Source organism: Macrotis lagotis, chromosome 2, assembly GCF_037893015.1.
Source record: "Macrotis lagotis isolate mMagLag1 chromosome 2, bilby.v1.9.chrom.fasta, whole genome shotgun sequence".
Classification (NCBI taxonomy): domain Eukaryota; kingdom Metazoa; phylum Chordata; class Mammalia; order Peramelemorphia; family Peramelidae; genus Macrotis; species Macrotis lagotis.
Window position 1 is genome coordinate 288,434,434 of NC_133659.1, and position 18,085 is coordinate 288,452,518.

At 42.1% G+C, this 18,085-nt stretch overlaps 1 protein-coding gene across 1 annotated transcript; it reads left to right on the forward strand.

Moving 5' to 3' along the window:
• Positions 1 to 1,446: 1,446 nt before the first annotated feature.
• On the forward strand, positions 1,447 to 17,887 carry MYO1A (myosin IA). The gene is made up of 27 exons (XM_074220796.1): positions 1,447 to 1,560; positions 1,765 to 1,880; positions 2,194 to 2,288; positions 2,539 to 2,643; positions 2,847 to 2,893; positions 3,089 to 3,152; positions 3,341 to 3,439; positions 3,981 to 4,084; positions 4,295 to 4,442; positions 6,398 to 6,516; positions 6,610 to 6,696; positions 6,943 to 7,008; positions 8,811 to 8,915; positions 10,073 to 10,135; positions 10,427 to 10,627; positions 10,924 to 11,150; positions 12,054 to 12,254; positions 12,561 to 12,654; positions 12,939 to 13,088; positions 13,279 to 13,347; positions 14,809 to 14,883; positions 15,913 to 16,044; positions 16,193 to 16,299; positions 16,499 to 16,625; positions 16,975 to 17,127; positions 17,255 to 17,382; positions 17,761 to 17,887. The coding sequence occupies exons 1-27, from the start codon at positions 1,447 to 1,449 to the stop codon at positions 17,885 to 17,887; spliced, it is 3,123 nt and encodes a 1,040-aa protein (XP_074076897.1).
• Positions 17,888 to 18,085: the final 198 nt, after the last annotated feature.

Here is an 18,085-nt window from a genome sequence, read left to right on the forward strand (position 1 = left end):
TACTGCCTTTCAAAGGATTGCTGCTGCTGCTGCCATAGTCCTGTTCCAGCATCAGGTGAGTTCTATTCCCCTCCTATCTTCACTCACCATTTCCCAATCAGCTGAGACGATCCTGACTCTTTGCCATTCTTTTCCCCCCACATCCCTCCATTTCCACATTCCTTTGAGTTTGATGGAGCCATGGAGAATTCTGGACAGTGACTCTCAACAAAGTTCTCCTACAACTTCTCAAGGGAATGTCTTGTCCTCTCTTCCCCCTTTCTTTCCCACTAACCACCCCAACCCAAAGCTACTCCATTAGCAGCTTGTCAAAAGGATGTGGCAACAAAAGCTATTCCCTTCTTTGGGAACCCTGGAGGAGGAAGACAAGGTTCTCTAAAGCCTCCTACCAGGAATTCTCTTTTCCTGTTCCATTTACCCCTGCTGAGAGTTTCAGAGGAAAAGACAAGAGAACAAAATTATATTTTTTTTTTGCTGGAAGGATGGGGGTGGTGAGGAGGTGTAGAGGTCATAGGAGAGACATTGACCATTGTGCTGATACTTATCTCCCCTGCCCTCGGTCCCCACCCAGTCCCACAGAGGGCACTTCATCTCATGTCACTTTAAGGAGTTCTGCTATATGCCAACTTCATGAAAGGTGATCAGACACAATTTCTTTTAGAAAAGTCACCTTCAGTAGAACTACTTAGAGATTTTTTTTCTCTCATCCCTGCCACCTTATGCATCCTCCCTCCCCTCCCCCCCCAGCCCCAACCACTACCACCAAACACACACCTCTTGCATTCCCACTACTAAAAAGCTAGGTGTGTCCCTCTGGTGCAGAGTCCAAGCAGGAAGATTGTGGGGATGGTTAAAAATCTATATAAATCATACAGGTTTAAAAATAGATGCAGATGTTCAGACCCATTCCCAGGCCCAGGAGTTTAGACAGTGGTTCTTTGGGCATTTAGGGATAAGCATTTCCCTTTCTTGCCTCTTTGGGGAGAGATACTGAATGCATTTTGGGCAATTCTATTTCTCAACCTGCCCCTCATCAGTCCTTATTAACAAATGCATGCAAAAAGGAACAAGAAGGGATGAGGTTGAGGGGAAAAACTATTCAAAACTTAGTTAAAAGTACCTCCCCTGAATGGATAAGTGGATTGGATTCTGGCCAGAGTCTTAGTGAAGGAGGCAAGGTGATATGCAATCCTACCTACCCTGGGACTGAAGGGGACACATCAGTCCACTCCTCTGACCCCTTAGTCTCTGCCACCTCCCAGTCCTTTCTCCTAGTGACCCAAGGGAGGGTTCCCTCTCACTACTTCTTCCTCTCCCATGGCAGGAGAGTCAAGTCAGAGTATTTTTGCTTCCAGCTGAATTCTTGGGCATTTTAATCCTGACTGATCTAGTCTAGAAACCCCTTCTCACCAATTTGTCCTCCTCTTCTCACCTGTCCCTACAGAGATGTCTTTGCTAGAGGGTTCAGTGGAGGTGGGGGACATGGTCCTTCTGGAACCCCTGAATGAAAAGTCTTTGCTTAAGAACCTTGAAAAGCGATTTCAGAACAAAGAGATTTATGTAAGTACAAAATTTGCCTATCCTACTTCACCCTTCTACTCCCACTATGGCAGAGATAGAGATGCAGAATCAGACTTTGGAATGAGCTCTAAGTTCTGGAGATGAGGCAGAAAATGGAATTGGTTTTTCAAGGAGGAAGAAGCTGGTTAGGGAACAGTATTCTATTCCTCAGGCTCATTCTGCTCCCCTTTCCCTATACTCCAGACCTACATTGGGAATGTGGTGATCTCCGTGAATCCCTACCAACAGCTGCCCATCTTTGGCCCTGAGTTCATTGAGAAGTACAAGGAGTATAACTTCTATGAGCTGAAGCCCCACATGTGAGAGCCCCTGTGGGGGGAGAAGCCCTAAGAAATCCCCTTCTCTGAAGTACCCCGATTCTCTGCCTCAAACAATTCCAGCTTCCTCATCCATTGTTCTCCCTTGGCTACCTTGTTTCTTCCTTCTCTACCTTAGTGGTTCTCCATGGCCCTTGATTCCTGAGAACTCCCTTGGTTCCATGGAGTTGATGCCTCAGATCTCATCACCATCTTTTATCTCCACCCAATCCATGAGGAGTGGTGGCTGTGAGTGAGATATGGTTCTCTTGGTGGTAGACCCCATCTTAATTATCATCTTGCCTTCCATTTCTAGCTATGCATTGGCAAATCAAGCCTATCAGTCACTAAAGGATCATGACAGAGACCAGTGTGTCATCATCTCGGGAGAGAGTGGATCTGGGAAAACTGGTGAGGGGACTGAGCAGAGGAATCCCCTAATACCTCCTCCTAATGTAGCAGTGCTTTCATCTCCATGCTATAGTATCCTTTAAACCATGTCAAATTTCTAGGGCATAACAAAGCAAGAGATTTGAGATAGACATTGGGAATGAGATGGGGGAATGAGATCCTGAAAGTGAGTGGGGGGAGTGGAATTGTGACTGATGGTGGAAAGGACTGACTTTAAGTGGGGATGATGGTAATTTTTTCTTTGGAGCAGAAGCCAGTAAGTTGGTGATGTCATATGTGGCAGCCGTGTGTGAGAAGGGAGAGCAAGTTAATTCAGTAAAGGAGCAACTACTGCAATCAAATCCTGTCCTGGAGGGTAAGCAACCATTCCCCCTCCATCATGTTCTCTTCCCCCACAGTACTCTGCCAACCATTGCTCTGGTTCATCCATGACCAAATCTGAAAAATACCTTCTCTCATTAGTACTACTATACCTCTTTCCCCTTTTTCCTCTTCCTTGCTTTCTCGAAGTTCTCCCATCTTACTTACCTTATCTATCCTCTACTCACTTCTCTGCAGCTTTTGGCAATGCCAAGACGATCCGAAACAACAACTCCTCCAGATTTGTAAGTGAAACCTTGGATGACTTGAGGGAAAGGTTCTGGACATTTGGGAGAATGGGGTGGATCAAATACCTAGCCTTTAGAAGTGGAGAAGACTTTGGTGACTTAGTTTATTGTCCTGAGCCATGATTCTTCTACTAGTCATGGGAAGAAATACCTTTTCTCTTAAGTTTCTGTATCAATTTCCCTCATTCTTAGGGCAAATACATGGACATTGAATTTGACTTTAAGGGCTCTCCCCTTGGTGGTGTCATCACAAATTGTAAGTACTTCATCATTTCTATTCATCCTATCTTCTTATTGTGTTCCCTTTCCCCTCACCTAACCCTGCAGCAGGGAGAGAGGTAGTTTCTCAAACCCAGGAATGGGGGAGGATCATGAAGAGGGATCAAGATATTTTCAAATATAGGTAGGCTCCTTCCCAGAACATCATTATTTATTCCCTCTCAGATCTGTTGGAAAAATCCCGAGTAGTGAAGCATATCAAAGGAGAACGGAACTTCCATATCTTCTACCAGTTGCTGGCTGGGGCAGATGCCCAGCTGCTGAGTATGTATCTACTTCTGATTCCCCCATACAACCTGAGTCTCTCTTTGAACCCTTGGGGAAAATGCCTTATTGAACAACCTAGGTCTTCCCAGACACATACCCAGGACCCTTTCCCCTCTTTATTATCTATTTTGTAGCTATCTTTGCCCAACATGACCACTCATGACTGCTTCCTATTGCACCTAGTGGTTATACAATAAGTATATTTGGGGCTTTGAATGTTATATTGCATTTTGTATAAGCTACACTATAGTTTTTGGTCATTTTCTATACTCCTCTCTCAACCAAATGGTATACCTCTGGAGATTTAACTTTTTGTAGTTAACTTCTAGTATTGGATAAATATATGCAGCCTCAGAACACTAACTAGATCCTGGAAAAGTGTTTGTTGAGATGATGACATATTCCAACACTTCCCAAGGTTCTGACCATTTCTGTCCTGACTGTCCAGGAATGAGAGATTAAGCTCAGGGGGTAAAAGGAATTAAGGCCAAACATTGTGAGTGGGGAGGAAACTAATAACTTCAACTCTTATTTCCAGAGGCATTGAGGCTGGAACAAGATGGGAGCTCCTACTCATATTTGAACTTTGAGGTTTCCAGAGTAGATGGGATGGATGATGCAGCCAACTTCAGAGCAGTGCAGGTGGGGACATGGGATGGTCTACAGGTGCAGCTGAGCAAGCTTGTGCCCTTAAGCTCATCTCCTCAAGTCCAGTTTTCTCACCCAAGACAGGGGAAAGGAGGGAGGATCCCCTGTTCAGTGTGTCAAGTTGGGGAGGATGGGAACACAAGTGAAAAAATTGAGTAAAGGCCATTGTCTAGGTCAGGGTCTGATATCTGTTTTCTCCCTAAGAATGCCATGAACATCATTGGATTCTCCACTGAGGAGATCCAGAAGATTCTTGAAGTAATAGCCATAGTACTAAAGCTGGGAAATGTGGAGCTGGGGGATGAATTCCAGGCCAATGGAGTGGCAGGGAGTACTATCCATGATGGAAAAGGTAATATTGCCCTAGCTGAAATTCATTCTATAAACTCTTTCATCTTTATCTTTTGGATTATATTCTTTTTTCTCTACCTCTGGCTATATTTTAACCTCAATTCATATGTGTATGCACATCAAACAGACACAGCTACAGACACACACACACACACACACACACACACACATACATGTCCTTTTCTTTATCTCAATTTCCTACCAGTCATCCCTAGTTAATCCCAAAACTTTCACTGGGGAAAAATCCCTTTGATTCTCCTGCTCATACCATAATGTCCCCTTTTAAAATGATGATTAGGATTTATATTTTAGGATATTAGGATTTATATCACTTTGTGTTGCAACTTGAGCTTCTTTCTTTTTGGGAATATTATTCAATTCCCTTTTGCAGTTTCTCTTGAGTATGGAATAATATTTTGTTATTTAATTTCTAAGATATTGTTCTTGACTGCTTGCAGAATTTGCTGTTTGTCATTGAAATTGTTAAATCCCTATTTGTCTTAAAGTTTGAGACATAATGTTTCTCTGGAGAAAATCAATGACTATTCTCTGTTTTGCTCTGTTTTCAGAAGTTCTGGGAGATTTTCTTGCATTTTTTTTCCCTGAACTATAATGTTCAGTGGTTTTAAAAAAAATTTTTGTCATGTTTTCTCTGGGTGACTTATCTTCTTTAAATTGCCTTTCCAATCCTGTCTTCAAGGTCAATCACTTTACATTTCTATAGAGACTTTGTGCTTTGTGTTCTTTTTTTTCTGATGGATTTTCCACCACAGAATTTTGTGATATATATATATATATATATATATATATATATGTATATACATATACATATATATATATATATATATATATGTTAATCTCTCACTTTTTTTTTGCAAGGCAAATGGGGTTAAGTGGCTTGCCCAAGGCCACACAGCTAGGTAATTATTACGTGTCTGTGACCAGATTTGAACCCAGGTACTCCTGACTCCAAGGCTGGTGCTTTATCCACTATGCCACCTAGCTGCCCCAATCTCTCACTTCTTTAGAGAAATTATTTATTGCACACTAATTTTTTTTCTAATCCACTAATTGGGTTTTAAAATTTCTGCATTGAGAGCACTAAATTATGATCTCTATTCATTTCTAATTCTTATTTTGTGAACTTCATTTTCATTTTGAATTATCCTGGAGTTTTAAAATTGTTTTTCTATGCATTTTAGAAGTCTATTTTTCATAAAACTTTACTTTTCTTTGTTTTTTGATATTTGTTAAAATAGCCGCCATCTCTTTGATAATAACAATAATAGCTTAAATATGTTATCTCTCTCTATATATTTTGTTATGATTTGCCAAACACTTCACATACATACTCATTTGATTTTCAGAACAACCCTGTGGGGGTATATCCTTTATTATTCTCATTTTACAAATGAGTGGACTAAGGGAGATTAAGTGACTTGCTCAGGATCACATAACAAGAATTCAAACAGAATTCAAACTGGGGTTTCTTGTCTGCCCAGATTGTCTTTCTATCTACCATATACTCATCCTTCCTTCCTGTTTTTTTTTAAATTTGTCTGTTTGTGCTAATAAGCTTTTATCGAGTTTTTGTGTTCTTTTTTTTCTGATGGATTTTCCACCACAGAATTTTGTGATATATATATATATATATATATATATATATATATGTTAATCTCTCACTTTTTTTTGCAACGCAAATGGGTTAAGTGGCTTGCCCAAGGCCACACAGCTAGGTAATTATTAAGTGTCTGAGGTCGGATTTGAACTCAGGTACTCCTGACTCCAGAGCCGGTGCTCTATCCACTTTAGTGTAATCAAATATCAAATTAAATATTAAACAAATAATTAAATTCAAAATGAATATCAACTTGTCATTCATTTTCTGACTCCTCCCCTTCTGGAGAGAGGGTGGCAAAGCTGCTTTAGCCTATTGACACCTAGTTTCATTTTCAGTCATCAAAGAGATTTCAGACCTCATGGGACTGCAGGCAGAAATGTTGGAGAGAGCCCTGTGTTCCCGGACCATGGAAACGAACAAAGAGAAAGTGGTCACTAATTTGAACAAAATTCAGGTAAGAGGGAGGGGATAAGTCTGGGTTCTTCTGAAATGTTTTGAAGCCTCATCATCCCCATCTGAGACTCACCTACCCTGGGGACTTTCACAGGCATGCTATGCACGAGATGCCCTGGCCAAGAATATCTATAGTCGTCTCTTCAATTGGATAGTAAACCGGATCAATGAGAACATCAAGGTAACAGAGACCTCATTGCTTTCCAACTAAGGACTTAATGATTCTCAATCCATCCCTTCCTCATACCTCCTCCTGCAGAGAGAAGGGAACAAGAATCTATAGTGTTTCTTTCTTGCTCTCCCCAAGTCCACCCTGCTTTTGCCTTTATAATTCCTCCCCCCCTTCCCATTAATTCTCCCCCTGAACCTCTTGCTCTTGTGCATGTGTGGGACTGGCTATCCAAGACTATCTCCCATTCCCCTTTAGGTGAACGATTCAACCAAAAAGAAGGTCATGGGTGTGTTGGATATCTATGGCTTTGAGATCCTAGAGGTGAGAGTTTCTTTTCTTTCTAAACTTTATGATTGTTGACTAACAGATGGATGACTGACTTGACTCATGACTTCCAGGGGATAGTCTATAGCCTACAACATTTCTTAAATGTAAGGGTTGGAAATACAAATAAGTAAGAAAAAGATAGTCTCTGACCTCTAGGAGCTTACACCTTTGTGGAGCTGAAACCACAGCTGGCAAGAAATGAAAATTTGACTGGAAATTCTAATTCTAATGGGAATCAATCCTTTATATAAATGAGATTTTGGGGAGGGAATTTTTCTCTGCCTTTCAGTTATCCAATCAAAGAGGTGAGGGAGGCAATGGAGATTACTAATGGGTTGAATGCCAGAGCCAAAGGAATCTCTGTGAAGATGAGATTGATAGAGATGAATTTATCCCTTAGGAAGCAAGATGGATAGAGAGAAAATTGGAGCAGTAGTGGCCAGGGGACTTTACTCTTTCCTAGTACTCCTTCCTCAGACATTGACACCAGGGGTCAGGACAAAGAATTCAAAGTCTTTGCTCTCTCTCTCTCTCTCTCTCTCTCTCTCTCTCTCTCCCCTCTCCCACCCAAGAGTATGGTCATCCATGCCAATGATACCTAGAACTTTCATTCAAAAATTACTCTTTCGACTGAGCATTCAATTCTACCTCACCAATTTTTCTGAAACTTTCCATCTTAGACAAAGTCACTCTTGATCCTTCCCTCTTCCTCATTTCCCCACCACCACCCATATTGGTCTCATAAGTTGCCAGATCTTGTCTATTCTCTCTCCTTAACATCTTTGTCCTTGGACCTCGGACCTCATCACTCCCTCCTTCCATAGTTACCACCCTAGTTCAAGGCTTCATCATACTAAACTATCACAACAGCTTCCTAATTGGTGACCTTACTTCTAATTTATTTCTTTCTCCAATCCATTCTCCACATAGGTGCTAAAATAATCTTCCCAAAGCTCAGGTCTGACCATGTCACTAAGAATAACAGCAAACTCCTTACTCTAGAATTTATATTCTTTCCCAATCTACTTTCCCCCACCCCCACACAAATTCCTTTTTTTATACTATATTTCAGACAGAACCCTTCATTAGCTTCTAATGGGTTAGTCTTAGCTATGTGTTAGCCCTCCTAGACTGTGAATTTCTTGATGGATTTTCCTTATATCTCCAACACTTAACATGTTACCAAACATCATGCTTAATAAATGTTTATTGATTTTGATTCTACTGTTCCCAAAACTTTGCATTCCAATATTAGCCTCTGATTCTTTCTTCACCCCTACCTTCCACCTCTCCTAAGCTCCCCACCTTGAATCCCTCACTTCACTCAAGGTTCAGTTGATGCTTTGTATCTTATTGGAAGTTTCTTTCTATACCCAGGTTGTTAGCTCTCTTTCCTTTCTCAGATCACTGTGCATGTTATTTGTTTTCTTGGATTCAAATATTGCTTTTGGCACTTGCTAACTAGATGTCTGACCTTGGGGAAATCACTTAATTCCTATGGGCCTCAGTTTTCTCATCTTCAAAAATGAAGGGGCAGGACTAGACAACTTCTGAACTTTCTTATAGTTCTAAATCTAATCTAAATCTAAGATCCAATGTAGCATCCCACAAAGTCTAAGGTAAGGTTCTTGAAGGCAGGGATTGTTGTTATTGTTTTATCTTTGTCAAAACATCTTACACCTCACACAATACATTTTACATATTGTTGGATTGGATTAAATTGATTTGGAGAGAGGGTCACAGGGTATGCCAGGTGCATTTCTCTCTAACCCATGTATGCTAATCTTTCCACCCAGAATAATAGCTTTGAGCAATTCGTGATTAATTATTGCAATGAGAAGCTACAGCAAGTGTTCATTGAGATGACACTGAAAGAGGAACAGGAAGAATACAAGAAAGAGGTAAATATCTTTCTCACACATATACTCCTAAACCCCTCTTCCTCCCCACCATGACCTAGACACTCATCTCTGATCATAAGCTTTTATGAGCTCTTGGGCTGACCATCCAGTTTCATCCAGGACACATTGGTTACCAACCTATGTTGTCAGTTATAAAAGGAGATATAAAGAACGACAAAAGGACAGTCACTCCATTGAGATGCCCACTTACTTGCATTCCTACTACTCAAGCATATTCCCATCAAGAGTATGAAGTAGAACTGAATAAGAATTAAATTAATGCTCAGCTTAATCTCCAGGAACAGGGTGGGACAGACCTTAAGAAAGATTTAGAAGAAAAGTTAAGCTTAGACCTCTATTGGCCTTTCATCATCCTTCTTCTTCCCAAGCTACTATCCTTCCTGAGAACTATTTGCCTTCCTGCTGCCTGCTTTCTTGTCCAGGTTACCTTAAATAATCCAGGGCAACATTGTCTGAAAGAATTTCATATTCCAAGCATTCTAACAACAAAGTATTTGGCTAACTCCAATGAAATTCTCATTAGTGATATTTCAGACAATAAAGAAGTGTTTTTTTTTTAAATTGTTTTTCTTTTTTGGTGGAGGGGAGGATTAGGAGGACAGAGATCCTTTCTCTTAAATATCACTTCTCAATTTACTCCAAAGAGTAGTGGGAGGTAGGTAGGAGGTGGTGATGAAAAGACAATCTATTTAATGTGTTGAATTAATTTATGTGTGTATATGTGTGATTTTTATTTTCAACAAATCTAAGGAAAATTGTCCAACCCCTTGATCATAGTGGATCCTCTACACAGAGAGTATATTCCCTCCCCAACCCTCAACTTCTTCCCCTTCTCCTTCTTCCCTCCATCTCAGGACACTTACAACTTACAATTCACAGTCCAGCTTTCTTCTCAAGATATATTCTTCCTCTCCATAACCTTGGCTCTCCTTTCAGCTCCTCTACTCTTTTTCCATGCTTCCATGTCACCATACCTCCATTCAAATGTTCTCTACCAATCATCAGTTGTGGAGAGAGAAGCAGTTCTGAGGATTTCCCTCAATTTTGAGAGATGCTAATTTTCATTTTGTGGGGTATAGGCATTTGTTGACATTCATTGTGTTAATCCTCTGACCTATTTTGAACCTTTCTACCAGGGTATACCTTGGGATAATATTGAATATTTTGATAACAGAATCATCTGCAACCTCATCGAGCATGTGAGCAACTCTTTCCCCTTCTCCCCACATTTCAATATCAATGAATAAAAGTTCTCACCCTATTGTCACAATTAACCAGCTAGGGAGTGAAGGGAAGAAAGTAAAGGAAAAAGGGGATAGGGTGCTTTGAAGCTTCCAAGATTGAAACTTCCATATTCTGTAGTCCAGGGTACATTTGTTGTTTTTTGGGGGGGAGGGGATTGGAATAAATTATCCTTTTCCCCCTCCCTGGAAGGAAAAGGAAGGAATAAATATTTTTTTTAACCACATACCATACCATATACCTACCAGAATCAGCAAGGTATCTTGGCCATGTTGGATGAGGAGTGCCTTCGCCCTGGTATGGTCAGTGATTCTACCTTCCTGGCAAAGCTGAATCAGATGTTCTCCAAACATAATTACTATGAGAGCCGGGTGACCCAGAATGCCCAACACCAGCATGACCCCAGTCTGGGCCTTAGCTGCTTCCGTATCCTACACTATGCTGGCAAGGTGAGTGGAGTGATAGGTGGAGGGGAAAGACTAGAGTGGAGTAGAGAAGGAGTAGGAATAAGGCAAGAGCCAAAGATGAGGAAGAGTAGATGAGTCGGGGTGGGGTGGGGTGGAGTGCATTTGAAGAATAAGGTACAAGGACTGAAGTCCTCAAGAGTGCTGAATAAAGTTCAGGGATTGTGGCATAGGGATTAAAGTTGGAGATTGGGGAAACCTGAGGAGTAGGGTACTAAGAAGCTAAGACTATGGGCAGTTAGCTAAGCCACCTCCCATATGTGCTCCAACCCTCCAACCAGGTGACATACAATGTGAATGGTTTCATGGACAAGAACAATGACCTGCTCTTCCGAGATCTGTCCCAGGCTCTGTGGAGTTCCAAGCACTCCCTGCTTCGGGCACTATTTCCTGAGGGGGACCCCAAGCATGCCTCCCTTAAGCGACCTCCCACAGCTGGGACCCAGTTCAAGAACTCTATAGCCACACTTATGAAGAACCTGTATTCCAAGAATCCTAACTATATTAGGTGATATGTTTTGCTTTATATAGCTATTCTGTAGACATGATAAGATCTTAGAATTATAGGATTCTGGATTTAGAGCTGGGGGGCAGCTGGGTGCCAGAGTGGATAGAAACCTGAGATTAGAATCCAGAAGATTTCTCTTCATGACTTTAAATCCAGCTTTAGACACTGACTAGCTGTGTGACCTTGAATGAATCACTTAACTCTGTTTGCCTCAATTTCCTCAGTTGTAAAATAAGCTAAAGACATAAATGGCAAACCATTCCAGTATCTTTGCCAAGAAAACCCAAATAGGGTCATGAAGAACAGGATACAACTGAATAGCAATAACAAGATCTAGAGTTGGAGATTATCTAATCCCTTATCAAATCTTGGCTCCACCCTTTCTGAGTTGTGGGATCCCAGGTAACCCCTCTAGACCTCTCTGTGTCTCAGTCTCTTTGATCTCCTTTATGGAATGTAGATGAAGTTCAGATTTTTAAATGGTACATGAAAGAGTCCTGTAACCATAATGCACTATGGAAATATCTTGTGCCTTAAACCCTGTACTAATGAGCTCATATTATTAAAGTATAGGTACAAGATAACATATTGAAAATTGAAGTTCTGAGAGGGAGAAAACAAACCAACCTTCAACCTCACAAAGTACAAATGAAGGGAGTTGGACAGGGAGAGGTTAATGAGAGATGAGAAAGAGAAAGAAGGCTTAGCTCTCAAGGAGAGATTTTTAATGGAATAGAATGGGGGAAGCCAGATGTACTATTCTCCTGAATCTCTTGATATTGGGTATGGACAGAAGTATGGGGAAATATAGGAAGACCCTGGTCTCTGTTGGCTGGAGGACATTGAATCAAAAGGATAGGCATGAAAGTCTCATACCTGCTCCCAACTCTATCCTTCCCTCAGGTGCATCAAACCAAATGAGCATCAACAACAAAGTGTATTCTCATCTGAATTAGTGGGCAATCAAGCCCGGTACCTGGGACTACTAGAGAATGTTCGAGTTCGAAGGGCTGGCTATGCCTACCGGCAGGTTTATAAATCCTTCCTGGAGAGATACCGAATGCTGAGCCAGGCTACCTGGCCCCAATGGCGTGGCCAAGATCGGTAATGGGGGAAAGGGGAGAAGAAATATGGGAAATTACTGCAAGAACTGAGGGTATGGTTCAAGGGATTTGGGAAGAAGCAGAGGGAAAGGAGTGAAGGGCAGAACCAAAAATCAAAACAAGAACCCTATTCTCATACCCCTTCCCAACTCACTACTCCTAAATATGATGGTGGTATTTAGTTCAAATCAATTCCCTTGAACATAGAGTGACTGCCCTATGCCTAAGCTCTCATCAGGAATAGTAGAGTACCTCTGAATGAACCATATGTCCCTGGCATGTCTACCCATCTACTTCTCCTATATAGGGAAGGGATAGAGAAGATTCTGGGAGAACTAAGCCTGGGCTCTGGGGAGTTTGCCTTTGGTCGGACCAAGATCTTCATCCGTAGCCCCAAAACGGTGAGTGGTAATTAGGGAAGGGATTTGGAGCAATGATGGAGGGCAGATCCTGGTCTTATTTGGGGAGTTTCCTAAAGCCAGGGTTCCCCCTCATGAAACCAAGAGGGTTTTTGAATACATGAATGTACTTCTGCCTATAGTCTGGTTTTGGAGAGAGAAATTGGGGAAATTCCTTGGTGTTGCTAGGGGCAAGATGTGGAAGGGGGTAGATGCTGGTCTCCTTTTCTGTTTCTCCTCCATTCCATTCTGCTTTCACCACCTCAACTCCCATAACCTTTCCTTAGCTTTTCTATCTGGAGGAGAAAAGGAGGATTCGAATACATCAACTAGCTATACTTATCCAGAAGATGTACCGGGGCTGGCGGTGCCGTACCAATTACCAACTCATGCGCAAAAGTCAGATTCTCATTTCTGCCTGGTTTCGGGGCAACACGGTAGGAGTTACCCCAGGGCCCCTCCCATTCACCCCCTCCCTCCCAATGTAACTGCATGCATCTTTCCTCTTGTCCATTCCATTGAAGCCATTAGCCCAGCCCTGGTAATAGTTGGGGAGGGTTGGGGAGAGGAAGGAGGTACCTCTGGCACCCTTCCTTCCTCTTCCTCATCCCCCAATGTTTTCTGCAGCAAAAGAAACTTTATGGGAGGATAAAAGCATCGACATTACTGATCCAGGCCTTTGTGAGAGGATGGAAGGTAAATGATAAAGGGAAGCAGGGGATATTGGGGGGCTCCCCCATTTCCCATTCTGTCCCTCATTCCTGTCAGAGTCAGATGGTGCTGGTGACTTAATGGAGAGAAGATATTGATGGGGGGGATGAAAGCAGAAGAACAGGTATTGTTCACAGCCTTTCTTGAGCATGGATAAGAAAATCTTGTATAATGAGCATATGTATATGTGTGTGCATGTCGATCTTCTCATTCTTGGCCCTCTGTCCCAGAATCACAGAATCTACAACTTGGAAAGGCCCTGAGAGATCATCTAATCACTCTTCTTTTTAGTGTAATCTATCATTTCAGTCCTTCCCCTCTTCCTCGGCCTCGAAGGGGTTGAAGGAACAGAAAATCAATCAGTCAATAAGTATTTATTAAGTATCTACTATGTGTCAGACTGTGCTAAGTATGGGGATACAAGGACAAGGAATGAAACAATACTTGTTCGAAATGAATTTATTTCCTAATGGGAGAGACAAAAGCATATAGAAAAAAGTATACAGAAGTATAAAATTAATGCAGACATTCTTATACACAGACACATACACACCTACGCAAGTTAAATACAGAGTAGTTTTGGTGGACGAGGAGGGGGGTGAAACTAAGAGCTGGAACAAGAAAAGTTTTCATTAAAAACTGGTGACTGAGAGGAAGAGAGGGACTCTAAGACAGGATGAGAAGGAAGGGTGTTGACTTCATACAAATAATGGGGGTTGTGTTTCTTACCTTTTCAATGGGTGGGGGAACCGTGGAGGAAGGGAGAGAATTAGCAACTGAAAATAATTTTTTTTTTAAAAGAAGGAAGTACATACTTAGTATAGGGGTGGGGATGACTATTGCAAAGGCATGGAGACTGGAGATGGAGAAGGAAATGGCAAACCACTTTGGTATCTTTGTCAAGAAAATTTCAAATGGGTCCATGAAGGAAAAAGACTGAGCATTAATAACAACACTGTGGGCTGGGCACTGTGATAAGCACTTTACAAATATCTTCTCATTTAATCCTCACAATCCAGTGAAGTAGGAGCTGTTATAGTTTCTATTTTATAGTTGAGGAAACTAGGGCAGGCAGAGGTTAAATGACTTGTCCAGGGTCATTCATAGTAAGTTTCTGAGGTCAAATTTGAACTCAGATCTTCCTAACTACTAGCTGAACTTTTTTTTATCCACTGTACCAAATAGCAGCTTAGGTGGAAAAGATAATGAATTCCCCTAGGGGGAAATAATTGGAATTGGAAATATATTGAATTTAAGATTTCTTTGGGATATGAAGATTGAACTATCCAAGAGAAGGGACTGAAGCCAAAAGAATGTGAGTTCCTTGAGGGTAGGGATTGTTTATACACCTGGTATAGAGCAAGTGTCCAATACATTGTTGTGGAATTTAACTGAATTAAAACACTCTCTCTCTACTTTTTTCTTTTCCATGGTCACTCCTGCCAGACCCGTAAGGAATATCGGAAATATTTCCGGTCAGGGGCAGCTTTGCAGTTGGCAAACTTCATCTATAGGAGAATGGTGAGTGAGTCAGATGGGGAGCAATGGGCTGGCAGAAGGGGAAAAACAGTTGAAAGACTGAAAGTTTTCTCTCTTTTTGCACATGAGATGCTAAGGAAGAAGGGGTGGAGTCAATGGGTGGACAAGGCATGGAGTGCCCCATAGGAGATTATGGGTAGAAAGGGTAACAAGTACTTCAGGAGGCTTCTTGTCCCAGGAGGAGGAGGAGGAGGAGAAGGAGGAAAGTCAAGGGTGATGTTTGGTTGGTGTGGAAGGTTCCAGGTAAATTCATGACACAGAAGGAGACTGAATGCTTCCTATCTTCTTTCTTTCTTTCTTTTTTTTTTATAGGTTTTTGCTAGGCAATGGGGTTAAGTGGCTTGCCCAAGGCCACACAGCTAGGTAATTATTAAGTGTCTGAGGTTGGATTTGAACCCAGGTGCTCCTGACTCCAAGGCCGGTGCTCTAGCCACTGCACCACCTAGCCGTCCCTGCAACTACTAATTTTAGAAAGTAGCCTAGATTACATGTCTTTCCAGGGATAGAACTTGACCCCAGATCTTCCTGGGTTTAAAACCACCTCTCCATTCACAGAGGCTTTGCTTTCTTTGTAGAAGTTTGTTTCAAAACAAAACAAATAAACAAAAAACCTTCAGCAGCTTGGGAGTGCCTGCGGTCAAGGAGTTTACTATATATGAATCTAAGAGAAGAGTCTAGGGGAGTGGGATTGTTTCTATATTGCTAGTAGCCAGCAAATCTTCACGTTCAGAATTAAAAAAAGAAAATGAAGAATTTGGAATTCTCTTAACTTAGCCCAGCCTACACAAATTGTATCTCATTCCTCTGCTGTCCCATTTCTGTAGTCAACATTCTCAAGCTGACAGTTGTCTAGAAAAAATAAAAAGACCTTTCCTCCTCTTTGACCCCCCTTTCCCCCAGTCACTCCTGAATTTCCCTGATCATGAGGAGGCCTCAATCCCACTACAAGTTCAATTTTTAAATTTAATTTCATTCCCTTTTTCATTCTTCTCTCCTGTCTCCCACCCCCAGGCACAGAAATTCCTTTTGGACCTCAGCAAAAACCTTCCCAGTAAAGTCATTAATTACAAGTGGCCACCCCCTCCTTACAAAACCTTTACCCTGGTGAATCAGGAGCTGAAGATCATTTTCCACCACTGGAAGGTAAGAAAATTGTTGGTGGGGGGAGTGGAGGACCTTTTTCCATACAATCTTTTCTACTTATAAGTATTTTCCCCTATCCCCACCCAAGGATATCTCATCTCTGACCCTCTCCATTAGCACTTCTGGGTCTTTCTTTTTCTCCGTCCAGTGTAAAAAGTATCGGGACCAGCTTTCCCCACAGAAGAAAGAAGCCCTAAAGGAGAAGCTTTGTGCTAGTGAATTGTTTAAAGACAAAAAGGCTTCATATCCCCAAAGGTAAGCTGGAGAGCCACAACTAGGGGATTTTCCAGGTGGGTCAGCCTCAATCTGATCCAGAAAGGAATAGCTGAAGATGGCTCTAAGGGAACACTTAGGGAAAGGGGAAACTGGGGAGATGGAGACAGGAACTGGGGGAAGTCAGAAGGGACTTGCCTTCTCATACCTTGTTGGTTCCGCACTCTCCCCGTCCCCCCAGTGTCCCTATGCCTTTCAGAGGAGACTATGTGATGCTTCGTGAGAAACCCAAGCTACAGCAGACAGCTGCTAATGGGCCTGTGCTGATGGCTGAGACTGTGAATAAAGTCAACCGAGCCAATGGCAAGGTATGAATCTCAACCTCTGTCCCTTGGAACTGCCCCCATCCCACCCCTACCACATAGCAACCATGTGGATTCTGGTACTGAATTAACTAAAGGAGATACCAGGTCCTCCCCATGAAGGGGGAAGCAACATGGTAGAGTAGGGTAAATTCAGTAGGGTCTTAGCCTGGTCACTCATTAGTGGTATGATCTTAATCAAGCTGCCTTGTCTCTGAGCCTCCCTTTCCTCATCTGTCAGATTATTTACAACATAGCATATGGTAGGAGGAAAAAATCTTGTAAATCCCTAAAAAACACTATAGAATTGGAATTGTTAATGTTATTCTTCTTTGCCCTACTTCTTTCCCCCAAGATGGTCCCAAGGATTCTCCTCTTGACCAAGAGTCATATGATCCTTGCTGATACTAAGGGCTCCAAAGTCAAGACTGTCATTGGGCTGGAGAATGTGTCTGGGGTGTCAGTCAGCAGCTTTAAAAATGGACTCTTTGGCTTACATCTCACTGAGGTACCCAGAGGATGGGTCAGGAAAAGGGTTGGGGGAGGACAAAAGTCAATCCAGGAGTCAGTCTCCCTATTATTGTTGTGACTCCCATACCTAGTGTTTCCTTTTTCTTCTCATTTCACTTCCCCAGATCTCTTCAGTGGGTACCAAGGGAGACTTTCTACTGGTTAGTGAGCATGTGATTGAGCTGCTGACCAAGTTATACCAGGCTACACTGGATAAAATGAAGAAACAGCTGCCAATTACTGTGACTGAAGAGTAAGGATTATCAATAGGGGAAAGGCTGGGGAGGTCATGACCAGGAAGCTATGGGTCACCATGACCTGGGAGTCATTAAGGGAGAAAGAATACTGGGCAGAACTCTACTCTGTGGGTGAACAATGCTTTGAGAGCTCTCCCTCAGTCCTTCCTCTCAGCCAATTCACTTATTCATTCAACAAGCATTCAAATATCTACTATATGCTAAGCACGGCTCTCCTAGTTACTTCAGACAGCCTTCTGAGACATCTAGCATCAGGGATTAATTCCTATGGAGTGGGGAGGGTGCCTGTCCAGGGAGGAAAAGAAAACAAACCAACCCATCATTGAGTTAGTAGGGGCTCCAGTTTTTATTCCTACCCCTAATCTCATTTCAAGGTTCACTATGAAGTTCAAAGAAGGCAAGATGTCTGTGAGGGTCATCCAGAGCCAAAATAGCAACGAGGGAAACCAAGTAAGCTGCAAGAAGAAGGGAAGCGACAAATTGGAGGTGTTTGCACAGTGAGGGTATAAAGACCTGTTTCCTGGAATGGTACCAGATTTGGAATCCACTACCCTTCTAGAGGCAATGTCATGGCCAGGAGTTGGAGAAGAGGAAGGGAAAGGAGGAAGTGGAGAAGGCTCTATCCAGTCTTTCTATCTTCTTCCTAGGGTCCACCTCTTTCCCCTTTTTGTCTCTTAATAAAATATATCATAGAGAAAG